Below are 19,752 nucleotides of genomic sequence, written 5' to 3'. Positions count from 1 at the left end.
CCCTGCACCCCAAACTTAGGCACCTAGCCACTAATGGGAATCAGCTGCCTGGAGTCACCTGGTTTAGACATCTAAGGCATTCCTGTGGGAATGAGTTAGGCACCTGCCTCGCTCCACACAAAACGTCCAGAGAGGAGCTGCTGCTGCCCCCGTCCACCTGATAACTTTTAGCCTAATGGTTAGAACACATGTGAGTTCTAGGAGACCAGAGTTTAATCCCCCCACAGCCACCACCACCACCATCTGCTAGGAAAAGGGGGTATATTACGGATAAAAATATGTTGAGTATTTTTTCTGTCTTCTAAACCGTTCGGATGAAATTCACCTATGGCATTAGGGGACACAACTCTGTTAAAACCAATTTAGCCACACCCACTTACAGCAAGAATTATTTTAGTCTTCAGTATGTTTCCATTTTTTACCAGCTAAACCAGGGCTGCCAAACGATTGACATTCTAGAGCAGATGCATCTAGAAATCATGGGCAGTTGTCAGTTTGATAGAGAAGGTTGTTACAGGCTTATCACCTTGAGGAAGCTGTGGGTGTTTTAGCCAAACTAAGGAGGAGTATTACACCACTTGCTGTTATAGATCACTGTGGAAATGTAAGAGAATTATATTAATATTCACCAATAAATTAACAGTTAAACTCCCACTAATATAAGATCACTGCCACTAATATAAAATTACTGATCTTCAGTGATCAGACAGGCATGTGCAATCACATGCCTGAATCACTTGTCTGGAAAAGAGTCTGTCTTGTCATATGTATGAACAGATCCCTGATTTGCACATGCAAAGTAGACTTCCATCTGTGTCCATACAGATGGATGAGGATCAGATTACTGAAGATTAGGCCATCCTAACTGTTCTAACACAGTGAGAGATTAATGGTGAAAGGATTTTGCTGCTCAGAATGACCCATTGCACTTTTGTTCCCTGTGAACTAGGTGCACACTGGTCTGGTAGATTATGACATAATATCATGTGCCTTTGCATTTTGCTGGTTTAAATCTTACTGTGTTTGGGGGTGACTTAGATGTGTTAAAGTGACGCTATGTACAGTGCAGTATGGAATTAATAGTAGACTTCTCCTATACTCTACATTTCAAATATCCCCCCCACCCCCCCCCACACACACAACTGGTTGCCTTTCAGTAAGACCTCAGGCAGAACTGTTAATTCTTTGAAATATAATTGGCTAAAGCATGGTAAATAGACACAGGCCTCCTGCTTCAGCATTTAAGTGTTGAACACCTATAGAAGTGAAGGAATTAACCAAACAAATCGACTCAATTAAAAATAATTAACCTGTTGTGATTTTTGTTTGAACAGGCTCAGAGTCCTTGCCTTCCCCATTATGGAGGGGTTGATGTCCATTTTACTGGCATGGTTGACTGTTTTAGGCAAACTGTAAAGACCAAGGGCGTGCTCGGACTCTGGTGTGGACTCACAGCCAATCTGCTCAAGGTGCGGATTTCCTCCATTCTGATCAGTCTGTATTTAAATACGATCTGAGACACATGACCAACTAATTGGTGGTTGGGACTGTAACACACATGATGTCCCATTTCTCCTTGCCTTATGAACAGCGTGTTGATTAGACAGTTTGTGACAGCAACGGTAGAGGTTTGCCCGTACTCGGGTTACAATATAGCTGTTTGAGCTTGTCATAAACAGATAGCTAAGGGTTAATGTCTCTTTCACCTGAAACACCTGACCAGAGAACCAATCAGGAAACCGGATTTTTTCAACCTTGGGTGGAGGGAAGTGTGTCTCTGAGTCTTTTGTCTGTCTGCCTGCTGTCTCTGAGCTTTGGAGAAGTAGTTCTATTTTCTAGTCTTCTGTTTCTAAGTGTAAGGACAAAGAGATCAGATAGTAAGTTCTATGGTTTCTTTCCTTTGGTATTTGCATGAATATAAGTGCTGGAAATGCTTTGATTTGTATTCTTTTTGAATAAGGCTGTTTATTCACTATTCTTTTAAGCAATTGACCCTGTGTTGTATCATCTTAATACAGAGAGAACATTTGTATTTTTTCTTTCTTTTTTATATAAAGTTTTCTTTAAGACCTGTTGGAGTTTTTCTTTACTTCAGGGAAATTAAGTCTGTACTCACCAGGGAATTGGTGGGAGGAAGAAATCAGGGGAAAGCTGTGTGTTGGATTGCTAGCCTGATTTTGCATTTCCTCTGGGTGAAGAGGAAAGTGCTTTTGTTCCAGGATTGGGAACGGAGAGGGGGACTCACTCTGCGTAGTTTCACAGAGTTTGTGTCTGTGTATCTCTCCAGGAGCACCTGGAGGGGGGAAGGGAATCAGGATTATCTCCCTTTGTTGTGAGACTCAAGGGATTTGGGTCTTGTGGTCCCCAGGGAAGGTTTTTCAGGGGGACCAGAGTGCCCCAAAACACTCTAATTTTTTGGGTGGTGGCAGCAGTACCAGGTCCAAGCTGGTAACTAAGCTTGGAGGTTTTCATGCTAACCCCCAAATTTTGGACGCTAAGGTCCAGAATCTGGGAATAAGGTTATAACATGGTGGCAGCGGCGGGATATAGACAGAATCCAGAAGCCAGTAGGAATATTATATTTTTCTTTGCTAAGGGCTTTTTAGCAGAGAGAAACAGTTTGGTTTTAAAAGGGAACCAGAGAGAATTTTTTTTTCTGCTCTCTCTAGCAGTTTGTGGTTTGCATATTAAGCGAGAAGACTGTTAAGGGTCTTTTGTCATGCAATAGCCCTCCCATTAGGTGGCAAGTACCAGCACTTATATGCATGCAAATTAAGTGGTTTTTCTGGTTTCCCTTCATTGAACATTAGCTAGAGAGAGAAAAGGAAAAAAGCACTGTTGCTAGGCAGACTTCTGGAGGCAACAGAGCCTGCAGTTCAAAAGAGAAACACCGGAGGGCACCCCAACACAAGAAAACAGGAACCATGTCTACCAGGACAAAAATGGAGGCCGAAGACCAATTAAAAGAAGCTGAACACAGGCGAGAGATGGAAAAACACAAACAGGAACTAGAAATAAAACAAAAAGAGATGGAGATAAAAGAAAAGGAAGAAAGCCTCAAACTGGCAGCCTTCCAAAGAGAACAGGCAGCCCAAGAGGCAGCACACAAAAGAAAACTAGAAGAAGAAGAGGTGGCCCACCGCCGAGAAATGGAAAAACAACAAAAAGAGAATGAAGAGAAGGAAAAACAGAGAAAACATGAACTGGACTTGGCAAAAGCTGGGCTGCATGTGCCAGCCAACCCTAACAACCCGGCGCCAATTATTGCTCCACAGCACAGGAAATTTCCCACCTACAAGGCAGGTGATGACACCGAGGCCTTCTTGGAAAATTTTGAAAGAGCCTGTCTTGGGTACAGCATCCCCGAAGACCAGTACATGGTAGAATTAAGGCCACACCTCAGTGGACCTTTAGCAGAGGTGGCAGCTGAAATGCCCAAGCCGCAAATGAATGACTATAAACTTTTTCAAACCAAGGCCAGATACAGGATGGGGATAACCCCAGATCATGCCCGTCGGCGCTTCAGAACCCAAAAATGGAAACCAGAGGTGTCATTTCCCAAACACGCCTACTACATTGCAAAAAACTATGAGGCCTGGTTAACAGGAAACAACATTCAAACCTTGGAAGAAGTGAACCTCCTCATACAAATGGAGCAGTTCTTGGATGGTGTTCCTGAAGACATCACACGGTACATACAAGATAGAAATCCCAAAACTATCGCTGAGGCGGGGGAGATTGGAGCCAAATGGATGGAACTGGCAGAAAGCAAAAAAGCTACTGTCAAGGGGAACGATTACCCCAGGGGGCACACAGACCATAAACCCTACAACCGAGGACAGCCAAAGACCCTACATACCACCCAAGTAAAGCCACAGATACCCTACTCTTCAACCTCACCAGTCTCCAGTAACTCACCTCGGCCCAGTGACCCATCAGATGGAAGATGCTTTAAGTGTAATGAACCGGGACATATCAAGGCCAACTGTCCCAAGAACACCATGCGAGTGCAATTCATTACACCACCATCACACCAAAGATCCCCAGGCCCGGATGCCTCTCAAATACCCTTGGAGCGAAGGGAAAATTTGAGAGTGGGCGGAAAGAAGGTTACTGCGTGGAGAGACACGGGGGCACAAGTGTCAGCTATCCACCAATCCTTCGTTGATCCCAAATTCATCAACCCAAAGGCCAAAGTTACAATTTACCCCTTCATGTCACAAGCTGTAGACTTGCCTACAGCTCAACTGCCTGTCCAGTACAAAGGCTGGTCAGGAATGTGGACTTTTGCAGTCTATGACAATTATCCTATCCCCATGTTACTGGGGGAAGACTTGGCCAACCAGGTGAGGCGGGCCAAGAGAGTGGGAATGGTTACCCGTAGCCAAACCAGGCAAGCTTCCAGACCCATTCCTGTTCCTGAGCCGTCCACAGAAGCCCCGTCTGTGTTACCAGAGACCCAGACAGAGGCAGTGGACCCGGATTCCATGCCTACCACTGAAACAGCCACAGCACCTCCAGTCCCAGGCCCGGAACTGGAACAGCAACCAGCACCAGCAAGTGCAACCACATCTTCAAACTCAACGCCAGAGGGCGCCAGCGAGCCAGAACTGGCAGAAGCACACGACAGCCATACCCAAAAGGCTCAGCCAGAGCCTGAAATACCCTCAGGTGCACCAGCGGAGAGCGGTTCACTAGCAACGAAAACAACCCCACCACCTACATCGCTTCCAGAGGGACCAAGCCCAAGTCCACAGTCTGAGGAAGAACTGGTGACCCCAGCCTCAAGGGAACAGTTCCAGGCTGAGCAGGAAGCAGATGACAGCCTTCAGAAAGCTTGGGCGGCGGCACGGAGCACCCCACCGCCTCTCAGCTCTTCTAATCGATCCCGGTTTGTTATAGACCAAGGACTTTTATACAAGGAAATTCTTTCTGGTGGACACCGGGAAGAATGGCAGCCGCAAAAACAGTTGGTGGTTCCAACTAAGTACCGGGGGAAGCTCTTAAGCTTAGCCCATGATCATCCCAGTGGCCATGCTGGGGTGAACAGAACCAAGGACCGGTTGGGGAAGTCCTTCCACTGGGAGGGGATGGGCAAGGATGTTGCCAAGTATGTCCGGTCTTGTGAGGTATGCCAAAGAGTGGGTAAGCCTCAAGACCAGGTCAAGGCCCCTCTCCAGCCACTCCCCATAATTGAGGTCCCATTTCAGCGAGTAGCTGTGGATATTCTGGGCCCTTTCCCAAAAAAGACGCCCAGAGGAAAGCAGTATGTACTGACTTTAGTGGACTTTGCTACCCGGTGGCCAGAAGCAGTAGCTCTAGGCAACACCAGGGCTAACACTGTGTGCCTGGCCCTAACAGACATCTTTGCCAGGGTAGGTTGGCCCTCTGACATCCTTACAGATTCAGGGTCTAATTTCCTGGCAGGGACCATGGAAAAACTGTGGGAAACTCATGGGGTGAATCACTTGGTTGCCACCCCGTACCACCATCAAACCAATGGCCTGGTGGAAAGGTTCAATGGAACTTTGGGGGCCATGATACGAAAATTCATCAACGAATTCTCCAATAATTGGGACCTAGTGTTGCAGCAGTTGCTGTTTGCCTACAGGGCTGTACCACATCCCAGTTTAGGGTTTTCACCATTTGAACTTGTGTATGGTCACGAGGTTAAGGGGCCATTACAGTTGGTGAAGCAGCAATGGGAGGGGTTTACGCCTTCTCCAGGAACTAACATTCTGGACTTTGTAAGCAACCTACAAAGCACCCTCCGACACTCTTTAGCCCTTGCTAGAGAGAACCTAAAGGATGCTCAGGAAGAGCAAAAGGCCTGGTATGACAGACATGCCAGAGAACGTTCCTTCAAGGTAGGAGACCAGGTTATGGTCTTGAAGGCGCAACAGGCCCATAAGATGGAAGCATCATGGGAAGGGCCATTCACGGTCCAAGAGCGCCTGGGAGCTGTAAACTACCTCATAGCATTTCCCAATTCCTCACTAAAGCCTAAAGTGTACCATGTTAATTCTCTCAAGCCTTTCTATTCCAGAGACTTACAGGTTTGTCAGTTTACAGTCCAGGGAGATGATGCTGAGTGGCCTGACGGTGTCTACTACGATGGAAAAAAAGACGGTGGCGTGGAAGAGGTGAACCTCTCAACCACCCTGGAACGTCTGCAGCGGCAACAAATCAAGGAGCTGTGCACTAGCTTCGCCCCATTGTTCTCAGCCACCCCAGGACGGACTGAACGGGCATACCACTCCATTGATACAGGTAATGCTCACCCAATCAGAACCCCACCCTACCGGGTGTCTCCTCATGCCCAAGCTGCTATAGAACGGGAGATCCAGAACATGCTACAGATGGGTATAATCCGCCCATCTACCAGTGCATGGGCATCTCCAGTGGTTCTGGTACCCAAACCAGATGGGGAAATACGCTTTTGCGTGGACTACCGTAAGCTAAATGCTGTAACTCGTCCGGACAACTATCCAATGCCACGTACTGATGAGCTATTGGAAAAGTTGGGACGTGCCCAGTTCATCTCTACAGTAGACTTAACCAAGGGGTACTGGCAAGTACCGCTAGATGAACCTGCCAAGGAGAGGTCAGCATTCGTCACCCATGCGGGGGTGTATGAATTCAATGTCCTTCCTTTCGGCCTTCGAAATGCACCCGCCACCTTCCAGAGGCTGGTAGACGGTCTACTAGCTGGACTGGGAGAATTTGCAGTTGCCTACCTCGATGATGTGGCCATTTTTTCAGACTCCTGGCCCGAACACCTACTACACCTGGAAAAGGTCTTTGAGCGCATCAGGCAGGCAGGACTAACTGTTAAGGCCAAAAAGTGTCAAATAGGCCAAAACAGAGTGACTTACCTGGGGCACCAGGTGGGTCGAGGAACCATAAACCCCCTACAGGCCAAGGTGGATGCTATCCAAAAGTGGCCTGTCCCAAGGTCAAAGAAACAGGTCCAATCCTTCTTAGGCTTGGCCGGATACTACAGGCGATTTGTACCACACTACAGCCAAATCGCTGCCCCATTGACCGACCTGACCAAAAAGACCCAGCCAAATGCCGTTAAGTGGACTGATGAGTGTCAAAAAGCCTTTACCCAGCTTAAGGCAACGCTCATGTCGGACCCTGTGCTCAGGGCCCCGGACTTTGACAAGCCATTCCTAGTAACCACGGATGCATCTGAGCGTGGTATAGGAGCAGTGCTCATGCAGGAAGCAACAGATCACAACTTCCATCCTGTCGTGTTTCTCAGCAAGAAACTGTCTGAGAGGGAAAGTCACTGGTCAGTCAGTGAAAAGGAATGCTATGCCATTGTGTACGCCCTGGAAAAGCTACGCCCATATGTTTGGGGACGGCAATTCCAACTACAAACTGACCATGCTGCACTAAAGTGGCTTCATACTGCCAAGGGGAACAACAAGAAACTTCTTCGTTGGAGTTTAGCTCTCCAAGATTTTGATTTTGAAATTCAACACATCACAGGAGCTTCTAACAAAGTTGCTGATGCACTCTCCCGTGAAAGTTTCCCAGAATCCAGTAGTTAAAAAGTGTTCTTAAAATCTAAAGTCTGTTAGTTATATACTTAGTAGTATATGTAAAGGTGCATGTGTTGTATTAATCTGTTTATTTTCAAGTTCTAGAAGAAATTGCCGCCAGTGAGCTTCCCCACTGTCTGCAATTTGGGGGGCGTGTCATAAACAGATAGCTAAGGGTTAATGTCTCTTTCACCTGAAACACCTGACCAGAGAACCAATCAGGAAACCGGATTTTTTCAACCTTGGGTGGAGGGAAGTGTGTCTCTGAGTCTTTTGTCTGTCTGCCTGCTGTCTCTGAGCTTTGGAGAAGTAGTTCTATTTTCTAGTCTTCTGTTTCTAAGTGTAAGGACAAAGAGATCAGATAGTAAGTTCTATGGTTTCTTTCCTTTGGTATTTGCATGAATATAAGTGCTGGAAATGCTTTGATTTGTATTCTTTTTGAATAAGGCTGTTTATTCACTATTCTTTTAAGCAATTGACCCTGTGTTGTATCATCTTAATACAGAGAGAACATTTGTATTTTTTCTTTCTTTTTTATATAAAGTTTTCTTTAAGACCTGTTGGAGTTTTTCTTTACTTCAGGGAAATTAAGTCTGTACTCACCAGGGAATTGGTGGGAGGAAGAAATCAGGGGAAAGCTGTGTGTTGGATTGCTAGCCTGATTTTGCATTTCCTCTGGGTGAAGAGGAAAGTGCTTTTGTTCCAGGATTGGGAACGGAGAGGGGGACTCACTCTGCGTAGTTTCACAGAGTTTGTGTCTGTGTATCTCTCCAGGAGCACCTGGAGGGGGGAAGGGAATCAGGATTATCTCCCTTTGTTGTGAGACTCAAGGGATTTGGGTCTTGTGGTCCCCAGGGAAGGTTTTTCAGGGGGACCAGAGTGCCCCAAAACACTCTAATTTTTTGGGTGGTGGCAGCAGTACCAGGTCCAAGCTGGTAACTAAGCTTGGAGGTTTTCATGCTAACCCCCAAATTTTGGACGCTAAGGTCCAGAATCTGGGAATAAGGTTATAACAGAGCTATATTAGTTTGGTCTTAATGGCCATCTGCAAGTTGCTGACTTTCATATGACACCATCCTCATCAAAAGTATTCGAGGAAGTGGGAGAGCCTTTTGATGGAAGTTTATTCAAACACACTTGGGAAATAACAGAGAGAGAGAGCAGGGAAAATGGCTAAACAAAAAGATCCAGAATTTCAGCTATTGTAAGTCAGCATAGCTTCATTGACTCTGCTTGGGCAAAAGAGAGGACACATTTCTGCCGCATACAAAATGCATCCCCAGTTTCCTATTCAAACAAATCTTAACTGTTTTAAACATTGTGGTGTTTTAAAGTTCAGCACAAGCCCATTTCCTCACAATAATGTGCTATAATTGGGTTGTGCATATAAGAAACCAAGTCTTAACTCAGTCTGATACCTGTAGAATGACACAACTAATTTAGGGTCAAATTCTCAGTTGGCCTCATGAGGCCAAATCAACAATGAAGTCCTATAAATCCTAGCTTTGTAACTGCATAGAGAATATTGATAGTGACTCTGAATTAATAACTGATTTCAATCTTTTTTTTTCCCCCCACAGATTGTCCCATACTACGGTGTTATGTTTAGCACCTTTGAGTTCTGCAAGCGGGTCTGTCTCTACAGGAATGGTTATATTGAATCTCCCTTAAGCTACAAGCTAATTCCCGGAGTGGACCAGAGTTTACAACCACAAGAGTTGCAAGAATTAAAGTTTCTCCGAAGAGGAAATTTTGAGCCACCAAAGCCAACTCTTGAAAATTGACATTGGAAAGTCCATTGAACAAATATATGTTGCAGTCATTCTCGGCCAACTCCACAACCTGAAGAAAACATAGCAAAAAGGAAGACGCATTGCACTAGAGGTAGCAACACCTCAGTTTACCATATGGCCTTCCCTGGGATTGAAACCCCCATGTCAAACATGAATAAACCTTGTAACTCATGTAGTGAATTGATACAATCAATTCAAGCTTATCTGAAGGACATACATTTTGAAACTACTACAGTACTGGAACTTGAAATCTACTCATCTGGGGATTTTTCAGTGCTGAATAGCTTTTTAATGCTAAAACCACTTGCAGAGAATAAGCGATATGAGCCATGATCATGAATTATGATTTATTTAAAAATATTAGGGAAGTTTAAAAACATCTGTAACACTTGAAAGCACTGAACACATAGCATTCAGAATAGATATATGGTTAAAAATAGACTAAAATATACGGTATACTGTACACATTTCTACTGAAATCTGTCTGTTACTGATACAATATAGACTTGGCATTCTGGATATGCAATATTTGTCCCCACATTCTTCACATTGTTGTCCTCCTAATTCTTGTTTTCAGCTTTTGTAAAACTTATTTGAGAACTGAATGATTTTCTGTGTCCCCAGTTGCAAAGAAAGATGAAAATGTGCTGCAGAGATACTTTTGCCGAGAAAGAATAGTAATATGTGAAACAGCACTGAAATGATCTAACAGTCCTAAATGCAAGCTGAGATATCTTTCCCCACCCTAGTATATTTCTGCAAGTATCTAAATTATTTCTGCTTTGCGGGAAAAACAAGACTGTTTATATTCTGTGTTCATTTTGTTATGACTAACTCTACCTACTACTGTGTGAAAAATACAGATACCAAACACGTTAGATAATTTAGTGTTAACACCCTTAAATGTTTGTCAATATTTTTAAAGGTGTATTTTATATTAAATTAATTTTCAGAAATGACAGTTTTATGGTCCAAGCTTAGAACGCTACTATTCAGTATTTAACCTCACCATCTCTTTACAGACACAAACAGGGGTGGTCCCCTTTACCTGCTGTGACCTGTAAGCCAATGTATTGTCATGCTTTTCTGAGGAGGAGACATCAGAGATATAAAACACTATGGAATGCTACAGCATGAGGACTAGTTTATTCCCAGCTCAGATAAGTGTCACTCAAGGGCCAGCCCTCTGATCAGTAAAAAATGGTTGCTGGGATCCTGATTCTTCCAGGGAAAGTATAAAATTTCTCTATCCAGCATTATGACACCCAGTTGCATCTGGCACAGCATCCCTGATTCCAGGTGCCCTTATTGCAATGTATATCGCTCAGGCTCTGTGAGGCAAAGGTAGCCAGTGGCACTGAGCTATGCTCCGACAGAGAAATAAACCTTTGCTCACCTGGGGAGTTGTAAACAGGGCCAGCTCCAGGCCGCAGCACGCCAAGCGCGTGCTTGGGGTGGCATGCTGCAGGGGGTGCTCTGCCGGTTGCCGGGAGGGCGGCAGGCGGCTCTGGTGGATCTCCCGCAGGCATGCCTGCGGAGGGTCCGCTGGTCCCACAGCTCCGGTGGAGCATCCGCAGGCACGTCTGCGGGAGATCCACCGGAGCCGCGGGACCAGAGGACCCTCCGCAGCCACGTCTGCGGGAGATCCACCGGAGCCGCGGGACCGGCGAGCGGCAGAGCGCCCCCTGCGGCGTGCCGCCGTGCTTGGGGCAGCGAAATGGCTAGAGCCGGCCCTGATTGTAAAGAAGCAATGGGTAGAAGGTGGTGGTTAAATTCAATCGTAGATGTAAGGAATAAAGCCCTTGAGAGCAGAACACTTTACAATGCTGAGTAAAGTCTTACAGCAGCCCTGTATCAGCTATGTATTAATGACCCCCTTTAACAAATGTCCTAGTTCAGCCCTGCTATATGCTGGTGCTTTCAACTGCAGTTATTTCCAATTATTCCAGAGCTGAATTTGATCAAGAAAGGTTCAGGGCTTTACCGAAGACCACGCATTAGGACACTGGAAGAGCTGGGATTGGAATTTGTCCTTTCTTTCTTCCCAGTCCTCTGATGAATCCAGCACACTATATTCCCTTAGCTTAGAATGGTAATATTTCTAATATTGATACTTTTATGCATGCAGTTGCTAATAAAGAGATGTATCAGAAGAAGCGGAATAGACAGTCAGACTGTCTTAAGAGCCGAGCCCAAAGTTTACCAAGGTAGACTAATCTATCTCATATTTTTTATGAAAAGCTGGTTGACGTGCTTGGCAGACTTGACTAGGCTCTAAGACTGTTCTATCCTAACTGTTGTTGATGGGTTCTGCTACCTTAGTACTTTCTCCAAATTTCATTTTCCTAGAATAATCTTGATCTGATTGCTCCTACCTGAAGGGAAATACTTTCATAAACAGTTATATTAATTTCAGCAAAACTCAAAGCTGTACACGGTGCAATACCTACAGGTTTATTCACTTGTAGATGACGGGGAGCAACCAGATTCTTGATATCCTTATTTAGGTCACCAATAGGCTTGTCCTTTATATTAATGTTCCATTTTTAAGCAAAATGTAGAGGGTTAATAAATGATGAATAATTGTTTTCATAAATGATCAATTGATAGCCTAGCAAGTCAATCAGTTACTTGTAACCATCTTTTAACACCTTCTCCTGATGTGCTTATAACCATCTATATTGTAATACAGTTATATTTTGTTAATCATTTATAAAGTATGACCCCAAACACTAAGCCGTACACCACTCCTAAAGATTATACCGGGAGTATTTCACACAGCAATGAAATGAAGCACTGCTTGTATAAGCAGCAAAGAGTCCTGTGGCACCTTATAGACTAAGAGACGTTTTGGAGCATGAGCTTTCGTGGGTGAATACCCACTTTGTCAGATGCATGTGATGAAGTGGGTATTCACCCACGAAAGCTCATGCTCCAAGACGTCTGTTAGTCTATAAGGTGCCATAGGACTCTTTGCTGCTTTTACAGATCCAGACTAACACGGCTACCCCTCTGATACTTGACTGCTTGTATAGAATGCCAAACCTGTCTGAGTGTGTCTAATAGCATATAAGAAGTGAAGAATACCATGAAAGTGGAGAGGAGGAAACAGGTAGGCAGAATGTATCTGAGGTGAAATTTGGATAGAGGTCCAGGCTTTAGCACCCTACCCTAACAAAGATATCAGGGAACATCTAAAACTGAGATCTTGATCCCTTGTATTAACATCCCAGCTGCTGACCACTCAGTTCCTCATGCCGACTGCTCACTCCACTAACTGCATATTGGAATCACACACCCGCACCCGACAGGCACGATTATCTTTGTTCTTTACCCCATCAGTTGTTCAGTTGAATGAGAGTCCTAAGGCTGATACTTATTTTAGTGTATAGTCACGGGCAGGCTTTTGGGCATGGACCCCTTGTCTCAACAGTTAAACTGGCACTGTAACCTAAGCCTCTGTGACCCTAAGAAAACCGACTTTGCCCAAGCTTTCTGTCAAGAAATGATGGTTTTATGAAAGACATGAAAGCGCATCTAGTATATTCCCATAGTGCGTGTGTGTGGAGAGGAAGAACTGATGCTGTTATTTGCTAGTCTTGTTCATTCATAGCTTTCTATTATTTCCTGTTTATGAGGTGGGGTTTTTTTTACAATTTTTTAGAAATTCTTAACCCTGGAGATTAAATTCATGTACCACGTTTGATGGCTTGAGCGTGATGTAAGAAAAAGTGGACTGGACACAGACATTGAAAAAAATATGCAGGGAACAGACCTTAGGTGGAAGGTCCCTGGATGAGATTAAGATTTAAAGTGGGCTGTTATACCTCTGCCCTCCCTGCCAAAATTGGAGAACTCTGAGATGACCATGATTCTGGGAAGCATCTCCCACACCATGTGCACCTCGGGGCCCAACCCTCTTCCCTGCCCCCCAGGCAGAGTGATCAGTGACTCAGACCTGATGCTGGGTTTTGTGGGGGGTGCTCCCAGGCCCAACCCTGTTTCCATGGCGACGGTGTCAGAGGCTGATGCAGGCGTTGGCAGATGCACTCCGCTCTGTGCTTCCCCGGGGGTTGCCTAGGAACAGTCTCTCGCTTGGCGTCACGCACTGAAACCCAGAGATGACCCTCCCCTGCAAACCCTGCCCAGGGCACAGAGCCCAGTCTTGCCCTGCCGCGCCCCCGATGCTGCAGACCCCCCAGACCCACTTAGCCATTGACAGGCCCCACCGCGTCACGTGGGGGGAGGTGACACCCAATGCCCCCCCACTCTCAGCCAGTCCCTCCCCGGCGCAGCCCTCCTGCTCCAAGCCAATCAGCGGGGTGGGAAGCTGCCGTGCGTCGCTCCGAGAGCCTCACCCCCGCTCGCTGGAGGCCGGGGGTTGTATATAAACCAGCCATTTCAGCGGCTCGGCCTCAGAGCTCGCGGGTCCCCCAGCAGCCGTGTCTTGTCCCCTGGTTCTAATTTATTAACCTATCCCCGTCGCCATGGCCGACGCCGCCCTGTCCTTCGCCAAGGATTTCCTGGCCGGGGGAGTGGCCGCTGCCATCTCCAAAACAGCCGTCGCCCCCATCGAGAGAGTGAAGCTGCTTCTGCAGGTGGGTCGGAGGGGGGACGTACCGTGGGGCGGCCGGCAGGACCGCGGAGCAGCAGCGCTTGCATGCACGGGGCGCTGGGGGCTCGCCCCTGGGGATGAATGGGCTCAAGCCCGGCTCCCGCCAGGGCTCGGTGCAGGCGGGCGGGCCCCGAGTGTCCTGGGCTCGGGGCAATGCCGGGGCTGGGGCGTGTGGACTGGACCCGGCTGCGGCGTTGTCTGGAGCCGGCCGCATGGTGCATCCGCGAGCCAAGGAGATGCCGGGGCGCTCATCCGCTTTCCAAGGTCGCCGCAAGGAGAGGGAAAGCCTGGGCATCCCGGGACAGGGGCCGCCTCGGCTTGGGTGAGGGGGCCGAGGCGCTGCAGCCAGCACGACCCCCGCCACCTGGCCTGTGCCTGGGGCGAGGCACCGCTGCCCCCCGTCCGGCCTCGCCCTGCCCAAGGAGACGGTCTCCTTGGCGCTGCGGAGGGCTGGGCCTCATCGGGCCCGGTGCGCGGGGTTCCGCGCGAGCTGGGGCCTCTCCCTCGCCAGCCCCTGTGGGGGTTCCAGGCGCGGAGAAGCCGGGCAGAGCCGGAAACCACCCGCCTGCCTAGATCGGCTGCCGGAGCCAGCTAGTTCCGCTTATGCAATCGGTGCCGGCTCCGCGCGGTGGGGGGTTAGTGCAGCCTCCGCCCCGGCTCCTTCCCTCCGGGCTGGAGGCCGCATCGCCCTCGTGCTCTGGGCCCAGCTGCGCCCCCTGGCCCAGCCATGGGGACTCGGACCCCCGAGTGAGCCTCTGTTGACTCTCCGAGTCCAAGCATCATGCGATAAAACTCGCGCGCAGAGCCAAGCAGGCACGATACCCAGCCGGAGGAAAGCAAAGACGCTGGTACATAGAGAAGCCCGGTAACCTACCAGGCCACACGACCCCACTTCCCCCAAAAGATAAAGTCAGGCTACTAACTTAGCTTGTCTGCAAAGTAGACAGCACATGCAACTCTGATCTGGGCTGGATCACGGTAAATTGCTGCATTTTAGGTAATATGGAAAAATCCAGTGTAGCAAAGCATATTTTGCTGTTGAAAAGAAATTCACGTGCAGTTCTGCTCTCAGGATGCTCTTTCTGACTGTCCCCCAGTAGGTAATTCTCTTTATTGTGAAACTTTCATTTGAATGTTGTGACAAGTGTATGGAGGAGGGCTGCTCTAGAAAATCCTCCCACTTTTAAATAGAGCCGGAAAGGTCTTTATTACCACCGCACCTTAAGACGATAGCACTTCCTGTTTCTGAGTCAAGTGAATGGCAGGTGATAACCTTGGAATTCAGCACTTACCATTTCTGCATTCCAGGAATCTATTGCACTGACATCTGCTTAGAGGACAGTGAAGTTTGTCACTGAAGTAGCCTGAGACTTTCATGACACTCTGGTGTAATTAGGCTTGGCAAACTTAATTTTTATTTATGATTTTTGACCAATTGATCTTAAATTGATAAAAATGCTTTTCACAGTTGTAGGGAAATTATGGGAGGTCAGACGATTATTTAATGACGGTAGTCAATGAGATTCAAAAAGTTAAAGCCTTACAACCATGAACACAAACTGTTGGGATATCATGGAGTAAATATCCTTAACACAAACTGTGAGGTCTCAAGCAGCATTTTTCTTACGTTGCTTTATCTGTAAGTTGTGATTGTTAATTGTGTGTGTGCAGTGAAATCTTCACTTACTGCTGCAAATATAATCCTTCCACACCTAGTTATAACAAGCAAAGTTCAACAATAACTCTGACTCTAGCTTGTCTCTTCACCAAATTTAAGAGATCCACACTTAATCTTATCCTCATGTTTTCACTACCAAATCTGTCTCACTTTCATTTATAATTCCTTTAGCTTCATAGGACCAGGCTTATTTCATTTCATAATAAGCTTTCAGCATTTCTAGCCTAAACAGATATCCTTCAAATTTTACTTCATCTCTGTAGGGAAAGACGGTCTATCCAGACCCTGGAATCAGATGCTAATTATTAAATGCAAATTAAAGCAAACATTGTTACCAAGTGAAAACCATGAAATGTCATAAATCCAGATATTCAGGGTTTTAATTTTATCAGCACAATGATGTTAATCCCTCTTGATTTACTGTTTTACAGGTGCAGCATGCAAGCAAGCAGATTGCAGTAGACCAGCAATACAAGGGCATCATTGACTGTGTTGTCCGTATCCCCAGAGAGCAGGGTGCCCTGTCCTTCTGGCGTGGCAACCTGGCTAATGTGATCAGATACTTCCCTACTCAGGCCCTCAACTTCGCTTTCAAAGACAAATACAAGCAGATCTTTCTGGGTGGCGTTGATAAAAGAACCCAGTTCTGGCGTTACTTTGCTGGTAACCTGGCATCTGGTGGTGCTGCTGGTGCTACATCTCTGTGTTTTGTGTACCCTCTTGACTTTGCCCGTACCCGTCTGGCAGCTGATGTGGGTAAAGCTGGAGCTGACAGAGAATTCAAGGGTCTTGGTGACTGCCTGGTCAAGATCTTCAAGTCTGATGGTCTTAAGGGCCTGTACCAAGGCTTCAATGTATCCGTTCAGGGTATCATTATCTACAGAGCTGCATATTTTGGCATCTATGACACTGCGAAGGGTAGGTCCTTTGAACTAACTTCTTAAAATGCGTGTAAGAAGCTAGACAAAAATATTAAGGCTTTTAGAAGGAACTGTAGATTCTAATGCAAAACCAGATTTACTTTGGTATTATAGCATCTCCTCCCTCCCATAGGAATGCTTCCTGACCCAAAGAACACCCACATCGTAATCAGCTGGATGATTGCTCAGACAGTTACTGCTGTTGCTGGTTTGACCTCCTATCCATTTGATACTGTCCGCCGTCGTATGATGATGCAGTCAGGGCGTAAAGCAAGTATGTATCTAATTCCCATGTAGAACATAACGGGGGTGGGCATTCCCAAAGAAGCATCTCTGTCCACAGATGCAGGATGGGTGCAGAGAACTCTACATCTGTGTTCCAAGGCCCATGGGATCAGAAGGGCTTGGGCAGGCAGGACTTCATGGTTCAGAAGTGGGATCTTGTAAATGGATCTTGGTTTCATTTGATGCCCTGGCTAGCCAGATTGTCTGTTGCTTTTGCAGTTGTACCACTCAGAGTACACGTCCTCTCAGTGCTCTGGTGACATGTATGCTCTCCATTTATAGGAGGAATAGTCCATCTTTCCCAGAATGTGCTGCAAATCACTGGCTGGACTAGGATTAGAGCTAGAGTTCCTTGCTCCATGAGACCATGCAGCCCTTTTGCTAGAATACATCCAGACACTCTATATTTGTTGAATATAAAGAAGCTGGAGAAGAACTCACAGCAGATCATGGTGCTTCCTAGTATAAGCCATGAGGATAGGAGAGCAGCATATCTCCTGGTGACTTGCAGTGAAGACTTGCCTTTATGCAGCTGCTAAACCCAAGCACTTGAAATGTTAGTGCAGTTGCTACAGACAATAAAACTCAAATTCTTGCCTATTACATCTCCGTATAGAATGAGATGCCATTAGTGGTGCAAGTGTAGTAAAAGATCATTCATGCTGGTAAACAATTAAATGCCTAATAACACTAGAGCACAAGTCCAAAAATGTAATTCCTTCAAAGCTGGAAGCCTTGCTGAGCCACTACTGTCATGGCCAAGATCCTTGTCTGGGTGACTGCTCACTAACCATCTCTGTACTCTCCACAGCTGACATCATGTACTCTGGTACAATTGACTGCTGGCGAAAAATTGCTCGTGATGAAGGGTCCAAGGCGTTCTTCAAGGGTGCATGGTCCAATGTACTCAGAGGAATGGGTGGTGCTTTTGTCTTAGTATTGTACGATGAAATCAAGAAATACACTTAAGTAACTTCCCTGTGTGAACCGGCATGTTGTATTATGTAACTTACTCTGACCATTCATGGACTGTCAAAACTGTATCAATTACAACTGGTATTCATACTGTTGGGCAAAGGGCAGCTGTCATGCTCACCTGACCTCTGTCTTTATCAAGTCATTCCCCTGATGATGGGACTCAAATGTTTTTATTTCAGGCATTCCTGTTTAAATAACAAGACCGAGGAAATTAAAAAAAAAAAAAAAATCCAGAACCAACTCTACTGGTGTTGTACTTACTTTACCTCTTCTCTGTAAACTCTGCTTCAGCTGCAGTGAGAAAAATGCTGGAAGAAGCATAGTAGCACTTTGAGGGGGTCTAAGGGGATGTCATAGTCCAGGTAAATCTGAATTCTAATGCTTGTGCTATTAGGAAAGTGTTGAAATAACTGGCTAATCTACAAACTGGGCATATTTCTTGTGATGTACCCTCTCAAGAGTACGGAAAGGGATGCCACCTAACTATGACTCTTTCCTTTAAAGCCACAATCTCCTTCAAAACTACAACTTTCTGAACAATCCCTAGTATGTACAGGCCTTGTCTGCACTGGCATCTTAATTCAAATCTCTATGGCACTCCAGTGCCTGTATAGATTAGGTAGCTGTTAAGTGATAAGAAGCCAACAGTGCCTGGCTGTGGCCCCCTGCTCAGTGGTGCTGGTGAAGGCTTGAGCTTTAAACTAGCCACTCTCTAGGCAGATAAGAGGAGCCAGAAATGGTTTAACCCATGTCTGATGGAGCCAGAACTCCCAGTGACAGGTATGCAATGGCATGAGGGAGTAACTCACTTGGAAAACTAATCTCTCTGAGTAAGAATTTCAAGGAAGTGGCTGAAAACTACTGACTCCATATTCTAAGAACAAAACCAAAACTGTCAGGTATGGGTATGTCCTCCCTGCAGCGTTAGCTTGAGTGATTCACACCTGATTCTGAGCACCCAGGATGGTCATCTTGCCCAGCTGTGAGCAGCCACTCAGCAAGGCTTTATGGAAGTGTATCCAGGGTCAGGTGAGGCACTAGGACTTGTGGGGGACTATCCTCTGCTTACTGCTGCAGTAAACTGAGCCACTCTTATTCCCTGTGAATTAGGGGAGAAGGTGGGCAACCAGGAGGAGTTATGGGAAGGCAATAGAGAGCTATGCCCACAAAGGGAGTTGGTCTAGTGACACACACCCCACGTGTGAGCAGTGTGTTTAGGTAGAAAGCACCACTGTGTGAGGGAGAGGTTTTTGTGTGGGGAGGGGAGCTGGTTAGGGGTCAGTCTGGGTTAACTGCAATGAAGACCAGCCCTCTTCAACATGAGCTAGCTTCCTTTTGGATTACATAGCCTACTAAAAATCAATAGCCACTGGACCTTGCCTGGTACTACATAACCTCTACCTCATCCCTTACAACCACAAGGGAAATGCAGCTATGGTATTGCCCCATCTAGATGTGCAAGTGTAGCTTACATTAATATCGGGCAATGGGATGCTTGGTGCACCTAGCCTGATCAAAGGCAGGAAGGTGGTTCTTCTATCGCTAAATCTGACTTCAAGGAGGGAAGGTCACTCTAGGCTCTTTTCCCAAACCACCTTTCTAAGCATCTGTCTCTAATCCAATCGTTAGAGCCCTTTGTCTCAATCATCAAGCTGAAGTGGATGACAAGCAAACAGCCCTACAGCTGCCACTTGCAAAGTGCCAATAGTCATTTTTACTGTTGAAAATTAATTCTGAATTATAGAGGACACAACCTTATTAATTAGTGCCTGCCCTTTGATTACAGCTATATTTGGCTGTGCATGACTGGCACTCTGAATTCACACCTGGAATATTGTCTCCTACCAGCCTGCTATTATTGCCAGGGCTTCCACCCTCTGGTAATGCTTCTGAGTGACTGTACCATGATATGAAGGTGCAGAGCTTTTTGTTT

General features: G+C 46.4%; 2 protein-coding genes across 2 annotated transcripts in view; both read left to right on the top strand.

The window, feature by feature from the left end:
• Positions 1-9,514, top strand: part of SLC25A43 (solute carrier family 25 member 43) — a 29,669-nt gene extending 20,155 nt beyond the window's left edge. The window contains exons 4-5 of the mRNA XM_030576411.1: positions 1,335-1,469; positions 9,131-9,514. Of these exons, the coding sequence (XP_030432271.1) occupies positions 1,335-1,469; positions 9,131-9,334 (339 nt within the window). The 3' untranslated portion in view covers positions 9,335-9,514. The remainder of the gene's footprint in view (positions 1-1,334; positions 1,470-9,130) is intronic.
• A 4,216-nt stretch (positions 9,515-13,730) lies between these two features.
• SLC25A5 (solute carrier family 25 member 5) lies at positions 13,731-18,059 on the top strand. Its single transcript, XM_030576119.1, has 4 exons — positions 13,731-13,941; positions 16,068-16,554; positions 16,690-16,830; positions 17,653-18,059. Exons 1-4 carry the CDS (start codon positions 13,831-13,833, stop codon positions 17,808-17,810), a joined length of 897 nt encoding a protein of 298 aa, XP_030431979.1. The 5' UTR covers positions 13,731-13,830; the 3' UTR covers positions 17,811-18,059.
• The last annotated feature ends 1,693 nt before the right edge of the window (positions 18,060-19,752 follow it).

Source organism: Gopherus evgoodei, chromosome 9 (genome assembly GCF_007399415.2).
Source record: "Gopherus evgoodei ecotype Sinaloan lineage chromosome 9, rGopEvg1_v1.p, whole genome shotgun sequence".
NCBI lineage: Eukaryota > Metazoa > Chordata > Testudines > Testudinidae > Gopherus > Gopherus evgoodei.
Note: the sequence above shows the minus strand (reverse complement) of the source record. Positions and strands in the feature narration are given on the sequence as shown.

Coding starts and splice junctions, on each gene's coding strand:
- SLC25A5 (XM_030576119.1), top strand. CDS start 13,831: ATGGCCGACGCCGCCCTGTCCTTCGCCAAGGATTTCCTGGCCGGGGGA. Junction 13,942..16,067: donor GAGTGAAGCTGCTTCTGCAG/GTGGGTCGGAGG, acceptor ACTGTTTTACAG/GTGCAGCATGCAAGCAAGCA. Junction 16,555..16,689: donor CATCTATGACACTGCGAAGG/GTAGGTCCTTTG, acceptor TCCCTCCCATAG/GAATGCTTCCTGACCCAAAG.